The sequence below is a fragment of the Nuphar pumila genome, chromosome 16 (assembly GCF_984573655.1).
Source record: "Nuphar pumila chromosome 16, dmNupPumi1.hap1.1, whole genome shotgun sequence".
Lineage (NCBI taxonomy): Eukaryota > Viridiplantae > Streptophyta > Magnoliopsida > Nymphaeales > Nymphaeaceae > Nuphar > Nuphar pumila.
Window position 1 is genome coordinate 14,340,633 of NC_143264.1, and position 20,863 is coordinate 14,361,495.

General features: G+C 38.9%; 2 protein-coding genes across 2 annotated transcripts; both read left to right on the forward strand.

Moving 5' to 3' along the window:
- Positions 1-584: 584 nt before the first annotated feature.
- On the forward strand, positions 585-3,639 carry LOC149812983 (exopolygalacturonase-like). The gene is made up of 5 exons (XM_089991033.1): positions 585-734; positions 1,973-2,287; positions 2,382-2,671; positions 2,900-3,132; positions 3,407-3,639. Exons 1-5 carry the CDS (start codon positions 585-587, stop codon positions 3,637-3,639), a joined length of 1,221 nt encoding a protein of 406 aa, XP_089847159.1.
- A 15,457-nt stretch (positions 3,640-19,096) lies between these two features.
- On the forward strand, positions 19,097-20,584 carry LOC149812984 (exopolygalacturonase-like). The gene is made up of 4 exons (XM_089991034.1): positions 19,097-19,174; positions 19,357-19,646; positions 19,875-20,103; positions 20,348-20,584. Exons 1-4 carry the CDS (start codon positions 19,097-19,099, stop codon positions 20,582-20,584), a joined length of 834 nt encoding a protein of 277 aa, XP_089847160.1.
- The last annotated feature ends 279 nt before the right edge of the window (positions 20,585-20,863 follow it).

The following is a 20,863-nucleotide window of genomic DNA, read 5'->3' on the forward strand; positions in this document are numbered from 1 at the left end:
CCTCCTTTGGTCCTTCATATCCCAGTAAGTAGCGAAAAGCTGAACTCTTCCTTCACACATTTGCAGCTCAGCTCTTTCTAGACACCTGCCAGATAGCTGCCTTGCTTCCAACAGTAAAAAGGGTAGGTGAGAGATGTTAGCGAACATGTGCACTCAACTCTTCAGGATGGCTAGAAAAGAAGGGAAAAAACAAAAAGATGTTAGAGAAGGTGAGTGTTTTTCTTAAAAATAGTGGTTCAGTTATATTGAAGTTAGTGATTTACTATCATTAGCTAAATATATTGGGAAGTTAATTTGGAAATAAACTAAACATGTTGAGATTTATAGGTAACTGACTATTAAAAAGAAGAAAGAAAAAAAGATCAAGGAATGGAACCAGCAATTTATTTAGATGATTTTCAGACAGCGTGAGGAGTGGCGGATGGCTAGAATTTTGGAAAGTCGGTTATTGGTAGAGAGGAAGTTGCACCTCCAACTCCTTATTTATTTATACCCATACAATGATACAATTTCCATGAACAGGTGAAGTGAGCAAAGAAAGAATCAGGTGGCTGCTGGCCTGTGTTTGTGTTGATAGAGAAGAGATGGAAAAGAGCTTTAGAGTCTTTTCTTCCTGGTGCTTAGTGCTAGCTTTTTGCACGTATGGCGTTGCTGCCCGTACTAATTCAGGAAATCTAGTCTTCAATGTGAAGAAGTTTGGAGCAAAGGCTGATGGCCAAACGGATGATAGCAAGGTATGTGCTATAGCTACTTTAAATGCCTCATCGTGGTTTTCAACAAAGCCCATAGATCGACAAGGAGAGGAATTGAACTCCTGGGCTTGATGGAATGTAAAAGGGGAAAAGGAAGAAAAAAAAACCTCTTGTACATTTATGTTAGGATTTAGTTTTTTTTTTTGATGAATAATGCTGGGGGTTTACCCAGCTGAACATTTCATTGATCAAAAAGTAATATACAATATTAGGCCTCCAAATCAGGAGGTTTGTCTTTCCAACCCTAACCTTATCAAGAACTGAAAATACTTCCCTCCGGAACACATCAGGTCCCACCTAGTGACAAAGATATATAATAGAATTAAATTTCACAATAACCAAAAGTGGATGACAAATTTTTTTCTACATTATTCAAGATTGGATTGTCAAGCATGATGAGCTCAGGAAATAACATTGTCCATGCTGAATATATTAGCCTATGTTATTAGCATGAATATATCGTTATAGAGCTAGCTAAAGGATGCTAATTAAATTCGGTCATTGTGTATCCCGGGTCAGGCATCTTCTAGGACTATCTAAGGCAAATAATAAAGATTCTCCATGAATCGTGAGAACCAATGTTGTCAGTATCGGTGGGTATCGGCTTGAATCTGCCAATACGTATCGTATGGGCAGAAAATCGATATGATACTGACCTGAATCTGCTAGTTTTTAATAAATGTTAAAAAATAGCTTAAAATTAATTTGTTAATAATTATTTTAATGGTTTCAACATGTATCACGTTCTGATTGACACGTAATATTTTTTTTTTATTATTTTTTTGGCTGATTCAGTAGATTCACTTGATAATCCGAATCGGCCAATTCACCTGAATCGTTGGCCGAATGATACAGGTCCGATTCCGATATCTGACAACATTGGTGAGAACCCATCAACGGGAACCATATAAAATTTATGGCTACCTAAAGAACTATTTCACGGCTGAATGTTTATATCCAACAGAGTCCAACATTACACGGTCGGATAGCCAAATGGTAAGAGACACCTAAGAATGTGAAAACCAATGTTGGTCACCGGAAAAGCTGCCATGTTCTCTTCATATCATATGCACCTAAAAGTTCACAAGCTAATTAAGACACACTGACTGACTGGCTTGGCAGAAGAAGATTTTATTCCTTTCAAATGTGCAGTACATTAATCTGCTTTACTAAGAAGACATAACTACTAGTATTTAATTTTCTCTTATCATGAATTTCAGGCATTTTTAGATGCATGGAGGGCTGCTTGTGCATCAAATGGGCGGCCTCACATGGTGATACCACAAGGCACATTTTTCAGTGGCCCAATCGAGTTCAAGGGCCCTTGCCCTGGTGCACACCCTATTATAGTGGAGGTGAAGGGGAAGGTGATAGCTCCTACAGATCTCTCTCAATTCACATCAGGTAGTTGGATATCCTTTCAGTACATTGATGGCCTGATCTTAACCGGAGGCGGAACTTTCGATGGTCAAGGGGCATCAGCCTGGCCAAGCAACAAGTGCCCCAAAACTGCCAAATGCAAGTTCCAACCAACGGTAAGATGGGATTATTATCTCGGAATCACTTACAAGTACTTATGATTTGATAGCTTAATTCAGTTATTGTGCCTTCTTTTGAATGTTCCAACAGTCTCTAAACTTCAGTTTTCTCACCAACTCAACTATACGGCGTATATCTTCAGTGGATAGCAAGTCCTTTCACATGCATATCTTTGCCTCGGAAAACATCAAGGCCCATCATCTAAAGATATCAGCGCCAAGTGACAGCCCAAATACTGACGGCATCCATATTGCGGATTCCACTGGGATCAGTATCTCTAGATCTTCCATTGGCACCGGTGATGATTGCATATCCATTGGAGCCGGTAGCAGCCAACTGACCATCTCCAATGTTTTATGTGGACCAGGCCATGGCATCAGGTAATTGTAAGATAGTAGTATACAGATAAAGTGACGAAATCACACACAAGGTAGGTAGTTGCTATTTGCAACCAACTTCAAGAACAAGGGCACTCCCAGCACTAGTACTAGAACGCTGTAGTTAATGAACTTGCTCAAGTTTTTGCTCAACTTTATTAGTTGCTTCTGATGATCCTTTCACGTCATGTTCCTTTATACAAATTTTGAGAATTATATAAACTTTGGCAGCGTCGGAAGCCTTGGGAGGTCTCCAAACGAGAAAGACGTGAGTGGTTTGACAGTAAGGAATTGTACCATCAGCGACACCACAAATGGCTTGAGAATCAAGACCTGGCCTGCAGGATCAAATGCACTCTATGCCAAAAATTTCACGTTCCAAGATATAGTCATGAAGAACGTCTACAATCCCATCATCATCGACCAAGAGTATTGCCCTTACAATTCATGCCCGGGACAGGTGGGTGACTTTTAGCTTGTTTCACAGGCCAATCTTTTCTTGTGCTTTACTCGAATAAATAAATAATGAATTTCTAGGTGATGCATGCCAACGCTGAAACAGGGCAAACGAGAACAGCCCTCGTATTTATTTGCTTATATATTATCCGGATCCATCTCCATATCCGGATCTGATCCGCATGGGTAACCACCGCAGTGTTTAAAAAAGATCACCACCCAAGATGATTGATGGTGTGGACTTTAATTTTCCTTTCCGTTTCCTTGCTGTGAAACAGGGAGCCCCATCAAAGGTGAAGATCAGCAACGTAAATTTTAAGAACGTGAAAGGAACATCAGCATCACAAGTAGCTGTAAAGCTCGTGTGCAGCAAGGAATTCCCCTGTGAGCACGTTGAGCTTAGTGACATCAATTTGAAGTACAGCGGACAAGGAGGACAGGCCACCTCTACGTGCGCTAATGTTAATGGAGTCTCTACTGGCATGCAGGTGCCACCTTCCTGTGTTCAGTCTTGAACAAGCTCTCTTTTATATGTAGTTATGCACACCTTTAGCTTTAAGCGCCAGGGTTGAGGCCAATAGTGATATAGCTAGGAACAATATTTTCATGTTGTAACTTGATTTGTATTAATAAAGAAATAATTACAATGGCATTCTTTTAAATTTACCTGAAAGACAAGGCTTCAGGTTGACATTGGCTTTTGTGATTTATTTACCCGGGTATCAGACACATGAATGAATTGTCTTGTATTTATTAAGATTCTTTGAAAGTTTCAATATTGTTCTTTTGTAATCTTGAAATGTTTTCATATTAGATTATCCAAGTGAGAAAATCTTTTGGATTTTAATCCAGAGAGAAAGAGAGAGGATGCCTTCATGGCTCCCCGCAAGAGAAGAGACGAAAGCTCTTTCTGTTAAGGAAAACTAGTCAACGGATTTGGCATCCAGCTCACCCATAATCTAATCCAAGCATTGTGGGAAACTATCTAAAACCACCGCTTACCAAAGAAGAGGAATGATTTATGTAGTTGTGGTCTATTCTGCTTTAGTGTGTTTTAGCTGAGCCGTACTCATCATTATCAGATTCATATATTCATTCTCATATAAATGAATGTCTCTCTCCTCACATTAGACAAGTGAGAGAAGAAGTGTGTTTTTATCTTAAAGTCTTTTCAATTATATAGTATCAATGGCGACATTTCAAACCGGACTAAGCATTATAGGGCCGCCTCATGAGTGTATATTAGACTTTAACAAGAAGCCAACATGTGTAACTAATTATTTTCCACTTGTCATGCCTTACGATGCATAATGTTCATTAACATGCTTGTCATATGAATGGTTATCAATTAAGAATAACATGAAATATTTTTAGTTTACATGTATATCAAACCAAATTTTAATATAAGCATCCATAATCATGCTGCACAAAGTAATACACAACTAGGGACCAACACAAGACATACTATGCACTTCAGATCCTTGTTAACCTGATTTTGAAAAAACTTCTAAAAATCACATGAACCAAAATTTTACTGAGACTGCTTCAACATCTCAAGAACATAATCCAAGAAACAAAACCGTAAATCAAAAAAAATTTGAAACCGAACCCTGTCTAGAAAAAATATAAGACATATCTTGTCAACTGCAAAAGATTATCCTAGATTGGTGAATTTCTCATGACTTACAGAAAAAGAAAAACTTTTGACAAAAACCTTTTTTATAAGATCTTATACATCTTAACATTGACCCAATTTTTTTATAATTTATTTTGATCGGTTTTTATTAGGTTTTTAAAACTTTCAAAATCTCTGGTCGAAATAGGTCTGAAAGCCAATGCTCTATAGCAATGAACATTTGGACCTCAAAGATGACCCAAACAAAACAAAGTAAGATTATAAATTCAAGCTCCAGATGTGTAGAATATTCTAATATTTGTTAATATTTATTAACTTGTTTTTATAAAGATATCGATTTTTTTCTAAAATTGGCTAGAACAAAAAATGAAAAGAGAATAGTCAGGATTCAAACTCATGCAAGATCCATTAAGTTAGAACAAGAATCATATTATAATCCATTCAATCAGGATTTTCAATGCTCTAAACATATTTATAGCATGGTACAACACATCTTTGATCATATTCATGCTAAACTTGCTAAAAAACATTAACATCCATCATCCAAGAATCACAAAACCTTCATAAAATATCTCAAATATAATCTCATCTATTCAAGAATTATAAGAAACCTTAAACAATATGAAATCATGGTTTATTCATGTAATAACATGTTTAATCATGATAAACATCAACTAAACTACCATGTATGCTCAGATCAACTTTCTTTGTCATAAAACATCAAAACCCTAAAAAGTTTTTGTCAAAACCTTCTTCAAAAGAGAATTTTGGATACTAAAACATGGATTCAGGCATATATCAAATTTTCAAAACTTTTATAACTTATATTACATCAATATAATATAATATTAACATGTTAATCATGTTGAAATAAATAAGATCTAACAAATAACAAGAAAATAAGTTTTTCCAAATCATTTTTCATCTTAGAAGCCCATAAATAGTCCCGTTTTAAAAATCATTTTTCTTTTTTATTACATGGTGACATGAATCCACCAAAACATGTTCTTTAAATTTCTAACCAATATTAAAGAAATGTTTTAAGGTCTGATCCCCATTGGTTTAGATCTAAAAATTATCTCAACATATATCCCATGTGTTTAGATAGATCTATGTCTATGCGATTGATGTACCTACCTTAATTGAATTATCAAATGAAGTAAGACCTTCATCTACATCTTCAAACCTTAGAATGGCTTTAATGAATGCTAGAAAAACTTCAAGAAGAAGGTAAAAAAAAAGAAGAAGATGGTAGAGAGATTAGAGAACTCTAACGAGAATGGGAGAGGGAGAGAGAACTAACCTTGTTAATCTCCCTCATGAGGGTCTTTATTTATTTAAAATCCAATAATCAAACAAGAAACTTGATGTTAATCTTCTTGCACCATCCATCACTAACGTTGCCACCATCATTGCCCATCATTGATGTTGTGGTCATCGTCAATCCAAATTCAAATTAACTTCAATTCCAAATTCAAATTCAATTTAGTTCTAAATCCAAATTAATATTTAATTAAATCCAAATCCAAATTCAATCTCAAATTCAAATTCATATTTAATTAAATCAAATCCAAATGAATTTCTAAATTCAAATTCACGTTGAATTAAATCCAAATTAAATTTCAAATGAAATTCAAATTCACTTGAGATTCAAATAAAATTTAACATTCACATTAAATTCTAATTCAAATGGATATTTAAAATAAAATTAAACTCATAAGAATTAAGATATAAAATTCATCTTTATTTATTTAATAATTATAAAAAATTTGTGGCCATTACACTTCAAATCCCTCTACCCTCTACTCATGTTTGGAGATTAGGGATGACTCCCTTTTCTCCTTAATTCTCTTAGAACTATTCCTTTTGACTGCCTAACCTTTCCTTGAGTTTCCAATCTTCCTTCTTGGAAACTTACCAGTTCAACTCTGAACTAGAATATGAACTTTTCTCATACTTGATCACTTGTTTTCCTTGTTTTCTTTTCATTCTTCCTTTTTTCCATATCCTGTGTCCTTTCAAACTTTCATGTGATTTTCATTATCTTTGTCTCTAATTCTAATGACCTAGGAACATGGGATTTCACTTTGTTACGAATTAAACCCTTTCTTCCTCTTCTCCTCAAGAGTCCTCACACACTTTTGAGGGCTTCCTGAGATCTTCTGCTTCTTTTTCTTTTTGGATTGTTCTTCGTTAGAATATTTGGATGAGAAATGGTTTTATTAGGGAAATATTCAACATCCCTAATGAGTCAAAGGTTTTCTTGCTTTCCTTTACTTTTTTTCTCTTTTTTCTTCTCCCAAATCATGACATTTATTAAGTATCCTATCTTTCTCTGACATATACCTCTCATCATCACCTAATTCCTTTTCTTTGAATATTTTATCATTTTCCAAAATCTTTCAAAATTTTCATATTTCTAGGTCCTATTTTCTCATAAACCCTTTCTTTTCTCTTAATGGACGAATCCCTCCATTTGGAATTTAGATCTTTCCTATCAATCTTCCTCCCTTTTGGACTCCCTGTCCTGTAAGTTTCCTAAGAAAAGGGTTTCTTGTGCAAACACACATTGGGATTCTATAGGTAATGGCAACCTTCCAATGTCCACTATATACCCGAGTTAATGCTTTTGGTATGCGTGACACAAATTTTGGCTCCTAGGTCAACTGCCAATATACGTGTCAGAACCTGACCTCAGCGAGGTAGGGTTCTGACAGATCTAGACGTGAGGGAGGACTGGGTGTAAATCTAAGGAGGGGCATCGGCAGAGAGGAGGGAGAAAATCATCCTCTAAAAGAGAAATAAAGTTCAAGAATTTGGAATCCAGAAGGGTGGGACGCCCTCCAGTCCATGCGTAGCTGGGGCTCCTAGGCAGATCTGGGTCTGGATCATGGGAATCAGGATCTTCCTCTAGGGTGGACTAGGGTGGTCCGTAACTGTCCACCCTCACAAACTCACTTTATTCTCAAGGTGAGAACTCCAAAAAGCAAGTCAAGATTCAATCATCTTCTTTCCATATCGCTTTGTCTACTCCACTCCCGCTCTACTACACTAGTACCTTAGTGATCAGACGATCGTCCTTTCTAAGATGTCGTTTGCTTAGTATGCAAGTCAACTATGGTTGTAATGCTTCTACCAAGTCACGTAGAACTGGAAATTTATCTAGTGGCGCTCCCTTATAGGATTTCAAACATGAAACATGGAACATGGGGTGGACATGAACTCTTGCAGGCAGATCCAAATGATAGGCCACCGTACTGATCCGTTCTAGGATAGGAAAGGGTCTATAGAATTGTGGTGCCACCTTATGGTGTGGGACCAATCGGACTGTGCCTTGCCGGTGGGGTGATAATCAAAGAAGCATGTGGTCACCCACCAGGAGCATTCAGACTATGCCTTGCCAGTAGGATAGGAGATGTTTTTTGTTGTACGCATGCCTCAAACACTCCTGAGCAGTAGTTATGCTGTGTCATAGTAACCATAATAACTAATCTCTCTCAAGTAGTGATGGACCACGACATCTACCTGTGCAATGCCTCTAACATACTACATAATGGTGAGAGGGACCTTTGTCCGTCTCAAGATGGTATGCAATCCTCATTGCTAGTTTAATTTTCTATAAATAGAAAAACTCTACCCAAAAGGTACTAATGAACAAGGGATCATAATTGTTGTTTATGGTATGAGCCATACCATGTAGTCAAAACACCTCCCATATGATATGGTTTTGGTGGTGTAGGGGTGAGACACAACAAGGAAGTACTCATACTTGCACAGATGGTGTAGAGAGTCCATGAATAAAGTCCATCGAGATATCCTCCTATATGCGGTCCACGTACACTCGAAGGGGTTGCAATAACCCATTAGGCGAGGCTGCCACGTACTTGACCCTCTGACACACATCACACTGTCGTACAAACAGTCACACCTTCTACGTACCTGTCCATGTGAACTCCCGGCTCAACTACCTGTAGGTCTGTTGGACACCCTCATGTCTTGTTCATGGGATGTGTGGTACTGCACTATCAATAACCCTGTCAGATATGATTCGAGAGGAATTGTTATCTGCCCGTGTTGCATCACCAAGTTTCCTAAATCTTGAATCCAAGAGCCTCCCCTCTCTAGATCTGTGTGAGGGTATTGGAGAGCAAGTCATGCACTTCATATTCTCGTTTAAGGTTGTCCAAGAACGGGAATGTCACCACCATCATGTTGAAGCATGAGAGTTCCAAATCATGTACTTGAGTTGCTTCCTTTGGTCCTTCATATCCCAGTCAGTACAGAAAAGTTGAACTCTTCCTTCACACATTAGTAGCTCAGCTCTTTCTAGACACCTGCCAGATAGCTGCCTTGCTTCCAATAGTAAAAAGTGCATGAGAGAGATGTCAGCGAACATGTGCACTCAATATTCAGAATTCACTGAATCCCATGTCTGTGTTCGAAGGGTCGAATGAGCGTCACGTATTTAGGCACATGGGGCTCGTATTCTCGAGTATGATGACATAACTTTGCATCGAACTCTGGTGCTGTTGCGAAGACTTAATCACCCTTACTTGCTTTTCTTGCCCTGAAATGACGGTTCGAGGAAATGACAAAAATATCCCACATTCAAAAGTTGGGAAAATACGGTTCGAGCAAAGGACAAAAAACTCCTCCATCCAGAAAGCTTGATGTTAACTATTTAAAGTGGAGACGTTCCCTATTCATGAAACTCCTGCGCCATCTGCTGTAACAGTAGCTCCCATTATCAACCCAAACTTTGCCTTCGTCTCCAATTGAGGTTTCCGCCTTGTTTTTTATCCTGTTTTATAACACATTGTCGCCTTCTCGTGCCTGCCTTGTGTTACAAAACATTCTCGTGTTTTCTCTTCATTTTTTGCTGTCGTTAGGCATTATGGAAGAAAGCAATGATGCACAAACATTCCAACCAGTGCCATTAAGGCGGCGTGAGTAGCTTTCCATCTCATCATGCTATCGATGAAGAAGGCATGTCGTCTTGTGTGCCATTAAGGCATTGTTTGGTTATTGCAGGTAGATCTTGTTCTTACAATGGTTAGAAACTTATCGATATTTGTAAGACGCTGGGACCTGTTGACAAGAATGCTTGTTTACAAATGCTAGGAAGGGCCTCTACCCCATCAGGTATCCTACATTCACTCATTATATGCATTGTATCTCAAACCGCTGTAATAGTAACATACTCCCATTTTTGTGAGATATATCTTTGTTAGTTAATATCGATTTGTTTGCTATTTTGCTCGATTTCTTCCGTATCGATTTGTAATTTATTGTGCAATATATTTATCGACCTTTTAGATATTATGGTTTTGTATTGTCGAGTTGTAAGTTATTATGCTAAACTGCCGTATCTATTTTTAATATATTATTCGATATTCATATCGCTTTGTAAGATATTATATGTTTTGTAAGATGTATTTCTAAGATATTTGTACACAGACTTTGAAAATGTGTGCGTACAGAAACACATCGTTACACGATTGCGGGGGCGATTTTCGCATTCATATCGCTGCTCTGTCAGTGATTTCTATTGAACTCGCTTTACAACATCGTGAATATAATGAGAGTGTTATCGTCAATACACATGTACGACATGTATCTTTTATTGGCATGGTAAGTGACAACTCGATGGTCAGTATAAGCAAATATGAAACCGCACTTGCTTGGATACTATCATTCATTAAGTCATTGCTTTGACTTGCTTAACCTTATGGGTATCCGTTGTTATATGCATCCTGATTAAATCGCAGTAAACGTATACGCTTGCTAACGCAAATTGATATATTGCTTATAAAACATTCCACTTTCTTCTCTTCTTTTTCGTTGTTGTTAGGCATTATGGAAGAAAGCAATGATGCACAAACATTCCAACCAGTGCCATTAAGGCGGCGTGAGTAGCTTTCTATCTCATCATGTTATCGATGAAGAAGGCATGTCGTCTTGTGTGCCATTAAGGCATTGTTTGGTTATTGCAGGTAGATCTTGTTCTTACGATGGTTGGAAACTTATCGATATTTGTAAAACGCTGGGACCTATTAACAAAAATGCTTGTTTACAAATGCTAGGAAGGGCCTCTACCCCATCAGGTATCCTACATTCACTCATTATATGCATTGTATCTCAAACCCCTGTATTAGTAACATACTCTCATTTTTTGTGAGATATATTTTTGTTAGTTAATATCGATTTGTTTGCTATTTTGTTGCAAACACCAATTGATATATTGCTTAAAACTTTGTTGAGCTTATCATCAGGTTGTAATAAAGATGATGTAGCTCAATCAATTGAAAGATCTGGAGAATTGAACATCTATACTAATGACGCAACTGAAGAATTAAACATCTGCGCTAATGATCCACATGAAAAGAAAGGTGTAGGCATTAGACCCACTCTTGACTTGAATGTTTCATTAAAAGAAATGCAATTCAATAATGAGGTAGATTACCATGACATTACACATAATAAAAGAGTAGGCACCGGGAATGTAAATGGAAGCACACTAGACTTGAATGTTCCAGTAGTGGAAATGCAATTCAATAATGAGGTAGATTTTGATGTCAGTACACATAATAAAAGTGTAGGAACTGGGAATGTATATGGAACTACACTTGACTCTGTTTCTGTAGAAGGAATACAGTTTAATAACGAGGAAGTTGCATATAAATTTTACAATGATTATGCCTTAAAAGTTGTCTTCAGTGTGAGAAGGTTTTCTTGGTCAAAAAATGCACTGGGTGTCTTGGTTAGAAAGACGTATGTTTGTTCCAAGCAAGGTTGGAAGAAATCAATGGGAAATCAAACAGGGAGCATGCTAGAATCAAGATGTGGATGTCAAGCGAGAATGGTTTTGAGAAGACATCCAAATGAGAAATTTGTAGTTCGTACTTTAATCAGTGATCATAATCATGATTTATCTGCATCATTTATGACTCCTATGCTAAGGTCACATCGTAAAGTAACTATAGCGCATGCTGTAATGGCTGAAATAGCCGATAGCGTCGACATTGCACCAAGGAAGACATACAATTTGTTTGCCCACATCGACGGTGGTCGCGATAATGTGCCATTCACACCTTTGGATCTAAGAAACCACTTGAGAAGGAAGAGGACAGATAACATGAAGAAAGGAGAAATATGTTCTTTGGTTGATTACTTACAGAATAAATCAAGCAATGAACATGGTTTCTTTGGTTGATTACTTACAAAATATCTTTCGCTGTACAGTATTTTCAATTACCGAAGAGCAACATTACTAGCATTGGTTAAGCGCATACAACACAAAACTATGTCTTGATATGATTTAGTTTTCGTAGATGAAGCAGTACAATGATTTACAAGAGTGTGTTGTAATGTTCAAATTATATTTCAACAGAGACAGATTTACAAAATTTGTAGTCTTACAAAATTTGCCTACCATAAGTCCTCCTACATATCTCCAGTCTGTCTCTATCTGTATGTGTTTGTCTCTTCGATTATGTTGATACCAGAAACCGGACGATTCATATACCGGCGAGATAAACCCTCGTCACCGGAATAATCGCTCCTCTGAAACCTCCTCCTCACGAGGAGGAGGAAGAGGACGCGGTGGAGCTCCTGCTGGCCACCCTCAGCACGTCGACCGCGTCCCTTGCCACCGCTGACAACCACAAATTAAATGCTCACGACTGCATCGCCAGCAACTCCACGTCAGCCAACTCCGCCTCCGCCGATCGCTCATCACTGTGTTGCAACTGCACCGCCAGAGTTTGGCGAGAACGGTGACGGTGGAGCTCGTTAGGTTGTACAGACAGAGCAATCAATAGGTTTTGCATTACATATTTTGTCTCTCGTTCTTTTTAAACTCAATCAAATTTCTGCATATTTCCTCGCATAATTCTGATATATCTTCCTGCAACAAAAATATGTAATGTGAAATCAATATATAACAGGAATCCCCAATAACAGTGGATACAAAGCTCATACAGCGTCGAAAAAAGGTTCTTCTCTTTTTTATATTGCTTCAATATGCTTCATTACGAATATGCCACAATCGACCCTATTACTTTGTACAAGAGTATCGTCAGCATAGAGCAACATCCACTTGGCAATGTCGACACCCACATAGTCGTTCAGGAATCCTGCCTGTGATAAAGGGAAAATATAGTACAGTCTGGTCCACCTCAAATAGCTATGCTTTACCTATAAGAAGAAGCTTACAAAATGCATAGCATCACGTTCTACACCACTGTGACAGTCCAATGAGTTGTAGCACCATAGTTGTTTTTCCACAAAATTCATCTCGTATAAGACCCAATGTTTTGGATTTTGCCACAGCGTAGGAAGTAAAATCTGCGAATCGATACAATAATTTATAATTCCATAGACAGATCCTGATGGGGATGTAACGACTAAAACTTGGAGAAGAGGTTTGTTCACTTACCTTATCAAAATTCGCAAAGTCTACGAACTCTTCACCATTGTTTCAACAAGGTAGTGCATCTAGGAATCCACTGGTGTATGGCTTTCGCCGGACGTACATCTGTTGCACGAAATAGTAAGGTTTAACCACCAAGAAAAGTGAGTAAGTCATAAAAGCAAATAAAACAATGGCAGACTAGACATACCATGAAATAAGGGGTGCTGATGCATACTGTATTGCTCGTTGCGTTAATTTGAATATAATTGACAAAATCACACATTGTCTGGTTGCAAAAATTTACGAACTTCAAAACATAAAAACCGAAGACCGAGAAAATGATAGTGGTTACGTACATACAAAATTACTGATATTGTTCCCGTCTGCAAATTCATCTTGCATCTGCTCGATGTCATCTACGACCTTGTTAGGGCGTTGCCGCCCACCCTTATTTGTGGATGTTGCACTGAGTGCACCATGAGCATAGTATTCAGAATTCGACATTGAAATTATTTTCTACACTAAACAACAAAAGTCGAAATATGACATGAAAAGACAAAAATATACGTCTTAAGCGCTAAAGCTGGTACTGTGGAAGTGGTTGTCTTCTTCGTCGGCGTCATGCCTGGTCGTATTGCTCCCATCGTGCTCTCCTTTGGCACCATGACTGGTCGTATTGCTCCAATAGTTCTCTCCTTTGGCGCCATGCCTAGTCGTACTGCTCCCATCGTCCTCTTCTTCGGCGCCATGTCTGGTCGTATTGCTCCCATAGTCCTCTTCTTCGGCGCTATGCCTGGACGAAGATATTGATGCCACTTTTGCAACGCAGATACGGAATCGACGTCGTCAGTCAAATATAAAGCAAACGTCTTTTAACATGCCATCCTTTTTCGAAAACCGCCCGCAAATTAAATGATTGCGTTCTAAATAATTAATAATACGTCATTTCACATGCCGCCCTTGCTCGATAAATGCCGTAAATTAAATGATTGCGTTTTAAATAATACAAAATACATCTTTTCCCATGCCGCTCTTTTTCGAAAACAACCCGCTAATTAAATGATTTTGTTTTAAATAATTAAAAAATCATCATTTCGAATACCGCCCTTTATCGAAGACAACCCTCAACTTAAACGATTGGGTTTTAAATAATTAAAAAATCATCGTTACGACTTCATATTATAACAATGGTTGAGTGGGAGATTGACCCGACCCGAACAAACCCGTTTTCCAGGTTTGAATAATCTTTGACGATTATTCAATTGATTATCAAACATGGATACATCGATATAAAACCCAATCATTTAGGCTGGCCGACATCCTATTGCGCGATTGAGCAATTTATGACAGGGAACAATATCGTACCGATTTTGGCTGGCCGGCATCCTATTGCGCAATTGCAATTTACTTATAATTTACTTATAATCATCAGTATCGATTGCTGAGCATCAAACTTCTCTTATCGCTATTCACTGATATTATTTCCGATATCAGAACTCGTTAAATTATTGTTCATGGCCTACATCGCAAATCCTTTTTGCAATGTATTTTCGAGGGGGAGACAAATACAGCGATTGCTGGGCAGAAATGCTCTATCATAACGATGACGACCTTAGTCAATGCCACGCATTCTGAACAACAGACATCTATTTTCGATTAAAGTTTATTTATTTACGAGATTTACAGACGAAACATGTTTGTTACATGTAATAATAAAGAATTAAACAATAAAAGAATGTCAAGTTACGATAATTAATTATACAATTACAACAAATAGCTAACGTGATAAAAAAGAATGCCCAGGGTTTATTACTAGGCACTTGACGAATCAGATGAAATATCATATACTTGTCTCTCTATTTTTATTGGTGGACTATCTATCCTGGGTGGCCTCTGGGTTGCGTCCATCTTACTAAAAAAGTTGGTCATTATCTCTACCACTGACTTCAATTGTATCCCCATATTGCTAACTTCTGTCCTTAATTTCTTATTCTCCCTCTCCATAACATCGAACCTTGCGGCATAGACAATGTTCTCTTTTGTAGCAAGTGTTCGCTCTTCATCGCGCTTTGTTACTGAGGGAATCATTGTTATAACCAAAGAGAGACGACGTTTTGGTTGTAGAGGCTGGGCTGCAACATGAGAGGGGGCAGTTGGGATGCATGGGTTCCCAATTTTATCAATCGACAGATTTTGGCGCATTGGTTTCCAATAGCTTTCGAAATAGAAGGGATCAAATTGTCATCCATTAGAATCATACGATACGGCAGGGACACCACTTGAGTTCCAAATGAATAATTCGTCCCTGTAGCGTTCGCGCCAATTCACGTTCCTGCACCCACCACTATTCATCTTCCTTCTCACTTCCAAAGGCATATTTGGGATAGACTGCCCCAAGCCAGATTGTAGGAGAACTCGACTACCATGCTGCAACTCGGCTTCATAATTGCAAAACAGCCATAAATCGCGGTTAGACAATCTAACAGCCTCTGCAACAACGTCTTGGTCATCGACCTCCCCATCTTCATAAGGTCTCCACAAAACCTGTACATTGGTAATTCTTTTTAATAACGAGTGACAAATATATTACAATTTACTTAAGCATGATAGGGCGACAACGATATGTACTACAGAAGACAATCCTGCAGCGATGATTACTTAAGAATGCTAAATATTACAATGATTTATAATACTCAATGATAAATGCTGACACGATTGTAAACAATTTTAGAACATTTACCTCATTCAGTTGCAACCCATCTAAAATGGACTTAGCCTTATGAACTGTGACATTTATTCTAGCCCAGCGACTGGTCTTTGGAAAATCACAACTCGCAGGGGCACCACGTGGACGCAATGGGATAATATGTTCCCACGCCCAAGCCTAACAAAAACAATATTATTAGTAACACTACAACCTTCAATGAAATTAGTCTACAATTACTAACTATGCAATCAACAAATACCTGAACAAATGACCAAAATACCCCAGCTGTTTTCGTACCATTACTCGCACGATAGAGTTGAGTGTATAAGTGTGCGAGCATAGCGGCACCCCAAGCATAGTTGTCGACTTCGTCTAAGTCTGCCAGGTACTGCAGCCACATGAAACTTATTCTCGAACCAGAACAATCAAAAAATAATATAAGACCAAAAAAATAAAGAAGAAAGTCGCGCAACTCTTGGTCAGCTGTTTCAGATGCACAAGTAGCGAAGCGGCCTTCCCATTTATTACGGAAAAATGAAACTTTCATTGATGTGGACTTCATTCCACCAGAAATACATTGACTCCATTCATTCATCGACATTCCTAAAAGGGCCGTGCATTCTTCCCTTGCGTTATAGTTTGAATGCCGTAATAGGACAACACTGCCATCGCACTTAATTCCAGTGATCCTCACCACATCTTCTAGAGTCATGGTGATCTCAAAAGAATTAAACTAGAATGTGTTAGTCTTATCATTCCACTTATTTACCAGGTGGGTCATGGTATTCCAGCAAGTTTCAAAATATTGTTGGTCCAAAAGGGCACCGAAGTGCATATTTCGTAATCGGTCCTTCTGATATGCACTCAGCTAACCATACCACACCAGAACTACAGGCCATTGACACCGACCTCCAAGCTTTTCACCTGGTGCTCTACTTCTCTTGTGACCTCCCTGTAACACAAAATAACATATTATTCCTACCAATTTTCAATTAGTTCCATTTGTACTTATAAATACTATTTTACTAATCGCTATAAATAATATTGGTTGCACACAGGCTATTACAGTAATCGCTATATATATTAATACCTAACACAGTAATCACTATGCATATTAATACCTAACACAGTAATCGCTATACCAAAATCTCTAAACATATTATTAAATCTTGAAAGACAGGACGAATTTATTTACCTTGGTCGCTCTTTTCTCCTGTTCTCCCTCCAACCTAGGCCTTTCTAGTGGGTCCACTGCCTCCAACTGCCTTTCCCTTTCCTTCTCTACCGGCTCCACCATCGCCTTCCTTTCTCTCGACTTCTTTTTCTCGTCCTCCTTCTCCTTCCTTATTCTCTCCTTCCTTTTCTCGTGCTCCTTCTCCTTCCTTTCTGTCTCCTTCCTTTCCTCGTCCTCCTTCTCCTTCCTTATTCTCTCCTTCCTTTTCTCGTGCTCCTTCTCCTTCCTTTCCTCGTCCTCCTTCTCCTTCCTTTCTCTCTCCTTCCTTTCCTCGTCCTCCTTCTCCTTCCTTTCTCTCTGCTTTCTCTCCTCCTCCTTCTCCTTCCTTTCTCTCTCATTTTTTGCCTCCTCCTTCTCCTTCCTTTCATCGTCCTCCTTCTCCTTCCTTTCTCTCTTCTTCTGCACCTTCTCCTTCCTTTCTCTCTCCTTTTTCGCCTCCTGCTTCTCCTTCCTTTCTCTCTCCTTTTTCTCGTCCTCCTCCTTCCACAGCCTTTCTTTCTCTTCCAAATATTGTTTCCTTCTTTCCATCACTTCTTCCTCCTGCTTCTTCCTTTCTCTTTCCTTTTCTTCCTCCTCCTCCTTCTCCTTCTGCCGCCTTTTTTTCACTTCCTCATGTTGTTTCCTTCTTTCCTGCACTTCATCCTCCTGCTTCTTCCTCGTCCTCCTTCTCCTTCCGCCGCCTTTTTTCCTCTTCCAAGTCTTGTTTCCTTATTTCCTGCACTTCCTCCTCCTGCTTCTTCATTTCTCTTTCCTTTTGTTCCTCCTCCTTCTCCTTTCGTTGCCTTTCCTTCTTTTCCTCATCCTCCTTCTCCTCCCTTTGCATTTCCTTACCTTCCTCAAACTCCTTCTCCCTCCTTCGCCTTTCCTTTTCTTCCTCATCCTGAGTCTTATTCTGTTCCTTCTATTCCTCCTCCTTATTCATTTGCCTTTGCCTCTCCTTCGCTTCCTTCAGTAGCTTTGCCTTGTTTCGCCTTGCTTTATTTTTCAAGATCCCCTTATCCAATTCCTCCCTTGACTCCATTATTACCTTGTTAAAATACCTTTACCAATCCTCCTCATTCTTTTTTTGCCTTTCCCTTTGCTCTGCCATCTTCCTCCGCCTTCTCTTTTCATTCTCCTTCGTATTTCTTTGCTTTGCCTTCTCTTCGTCATCCTTCTTCTGCATCTTTCGTTCTTCAGCATTCTTCCTTTGGTCCGCAGCCTTGATATCTGAGGGATAATTCTCCGCATAATACAATTCCAAGGCTTTCTCTCTGTCTTCATCGTTCTCAATCTTAAGTATATTTTGGTACCTCTCAAAAACCTTAGATAGATGAGACTGACGGATCACTTCTCTAATACACAAACCATAGAACGACGGAGCATCTCTTCTCTGATGAGGCGCAGACATTGCTAACTTGCACAACACATTAAACGATCATCATGATTACAAATCGTCACAATATTTGGGTTCATAAGTATACATCTTTGTAAGATTTATCAAACTTACAAGTCATTGTATAAGAAGCAACCTACATATTAAATAACGAAATCTTACACGAAACTCACCGAAACGATAGGATTTTGGATATTCCAACTGTAGAGTAAGCAACAATAACAACTAATATGCAACAGAAGGTGGCAACGATGCTGCGACTGCGCGTAAGACGGAAACAGATGCTCTGGAACAAAGAAAAGGATGCTCCGTTGTACACAGATGAAAGCAAAGTATGCTCCGGTAGAGTTTTCTGCTTAGGGCGAGAATTGATTGTTTTGAACTATTTAAATCCTACAACATACAGCTTGCTGCATACGCAACCTTTGCGGAGCGTTTTGGCGCGATAACGATGGAGGGCAGTTTTGTCCTTTTCACGAACCGTCGATTCAGTTTTCTAGATAGAAGGCATTTATGTCCGTTCGAGGAAGAGAAAGAGAATGGCGGTAAAGGGTACTTAAGTCTTTGCGACGGCACCAAATTACGATGCAATATGATGCGGACACACATGGGGATACATGCCGCTCTGCATCTTATATGTGGCACTCTTTGGGAACACCCGAACATGAGATGGAGTACCGGCCCTGTACGGGGGAGGGGAACATATAACCTGCTTCGATTCAGAATGGCTAGAAAAGAAGGAGAAAACAGATAGATGTTGTAGAAGGTTGGGATTATTATCTCGGAATCACTTACAAGTACTTCTGATTTGAGGGAACAGATATAGCTTAATTTAGTTATTGGGCCTTCTTGTGAATGTTCCAACAGTCTCTAAACTTCAGTTTTCTCACCAACTCAACTATACGGCGTACATCTTTAGTGGATAGCAAGTCCTTTCACATGCATATCTTTGCCTCGGAAAACATCAAGGCCCATCATCTAAAGATATCAGCGCCAAGTGACAGCCCAAATACTGACGGCATCCATATTGCGGATTCCACTGGGATCAGTATCTCTAGATCTTCCATTGGCACCGGTGATGATTGCATATCCATTGGAGCTGGTGGCAGCCAACTGACCATCTCCAATGTTTTATGTGGACCAGGCCATGGCATCAGGTAATTGTAAGATAGTAGTATACAGATAAAGTGACGAAATCACACACAAGGTAGGTAGTTGCTATTTGCAACCAACTTCAAGAACAAGGGCACTCCCAGCACTAGTACTAGAACGCTGTAGTTAATGAACTTGCTCAAGTTTTTGCTCAACTTTATTAGTTGCTTCTGATGATCCTTTCACGTCATGTTCCTTTATACAAATTTTGAGAATTATATAAACTTTGGCAGCGTCGGAAGCCTTGGGAGGTCTCCAAACGAGAAAGACGTGAGTGGTTTGACAGTAAGGAATTGTACCATCAGCGACACCACAAATGGCTTGAGAATCAAGACCTGGCCTGCAGGATCAAATGCACTCTATGCCAAAAATTTCACGTTCCAAGATATAGTCATGAAGAACGTCTACAATCCCATCATCATCGACCAAGAGTATTGCCCTTACAATTCATGCCCGGGACAGGTGGGTGGGTGACTTTTAGCTTGTTTCACAGGCCAATCTTTTCTTGTGCTTTACTCGAATAAATAAATAATGAATTTCTAGATGATGCATGCCCTCGTATTTATTTGCTTATTATCCGGATCCATCTCCATATCCGGATCTGATCCGCATGGGTAACCACCGCAGTGGTTAACAAAGATCACCACCCAAGATGACTGATGGTGTGGACTTTAATTTTCATTTCCGTTTCCTTGCCCTGAAACAGGGAGCCTCATCAAAGGTGAAGATCAGCAACGTAACTTTTAAGAACGTGAAAGGAACATCAGCATCACAAGTAGCTGTAAAGCTCGTGTGTAGCAAGGAATTTCCCTGTGAGCACGTTGGGCTTAGTGACATCAATTTGAAGTACAGCGGACAAGGAGGACAGGCCACCTCTACGTGCGCTAATGTTAATGGAGTCTCTACTGGCATGCAGATACCACCTTCCTGTGTTCAGTCTTGAACAAGCTCTTTTCTATACGTAGTTATGCACACCTTTAGCTTTAAGCGCCAGGGTTGAGGGAGGCCAATAGTGATATAGCTAGGAACAATATTTTCATGTGGTAACTTTTATTTGTATTAATAAAGAAATAATTACAATGGCATTCTTTTAAATTTACCTGAAAGACAAGGCTTCAGGTTGACATTAGCTTTCGTGATTTATTTAACCTGGTATCAGACACATGAATGAATTGTCTTGTATTTATTAAGATTCTTCGAAAGTTTCAATATTGTTCTTTTG

Excerpts from the sequence above, each read along its gene's own strand:
- LOC149812983 (XM_089991033.1), top strand. The coding sequence starts at position 585 with ATGGAAAAGAGCTTTAGAGTCTTTTCTTCCTGGTGCTTAGTGCTAGCT. Across the intron at positions 2,288-2,381 it reads AATGCAAGTTCCAACCAACG|TCTCTAAACTTCAGTTTTCT; the intron begins GTAAGATGGGAT and ends ATGTTCCAACAG. Across the intron at positions 2,672-2,899 it reads GGACCAGGCCATGGCATCAG|CGTCGGAAGCCTTGGGAGGT; the intron begins GTAATTGTAAGA and ends AAACTTTGGCAG.
- LOC149812984 (XM_089991034.1), top strand. The coding sequence starts at position 19,097 with ATGGGGATACATGCCGCTCTGCATCTTATATGTGGCACTCTTTGGGAA. Across the intron at positions 19,175-19,356 it reads TGAGATGGAGTACCGGCCCT|TCTCTAAACTTCAGTTTTCT; the intron begins GTACGGGGGAGG and ends ATGTTCCAACAG. Across the intron at positions 19,647-19,874 it reads GGACCAGGCCATGGCATCAG|CGTCGGAAGCCTTGGGAGGT; the intron begins GTAATTGTAAGA and ends AAACTTTGGCAG.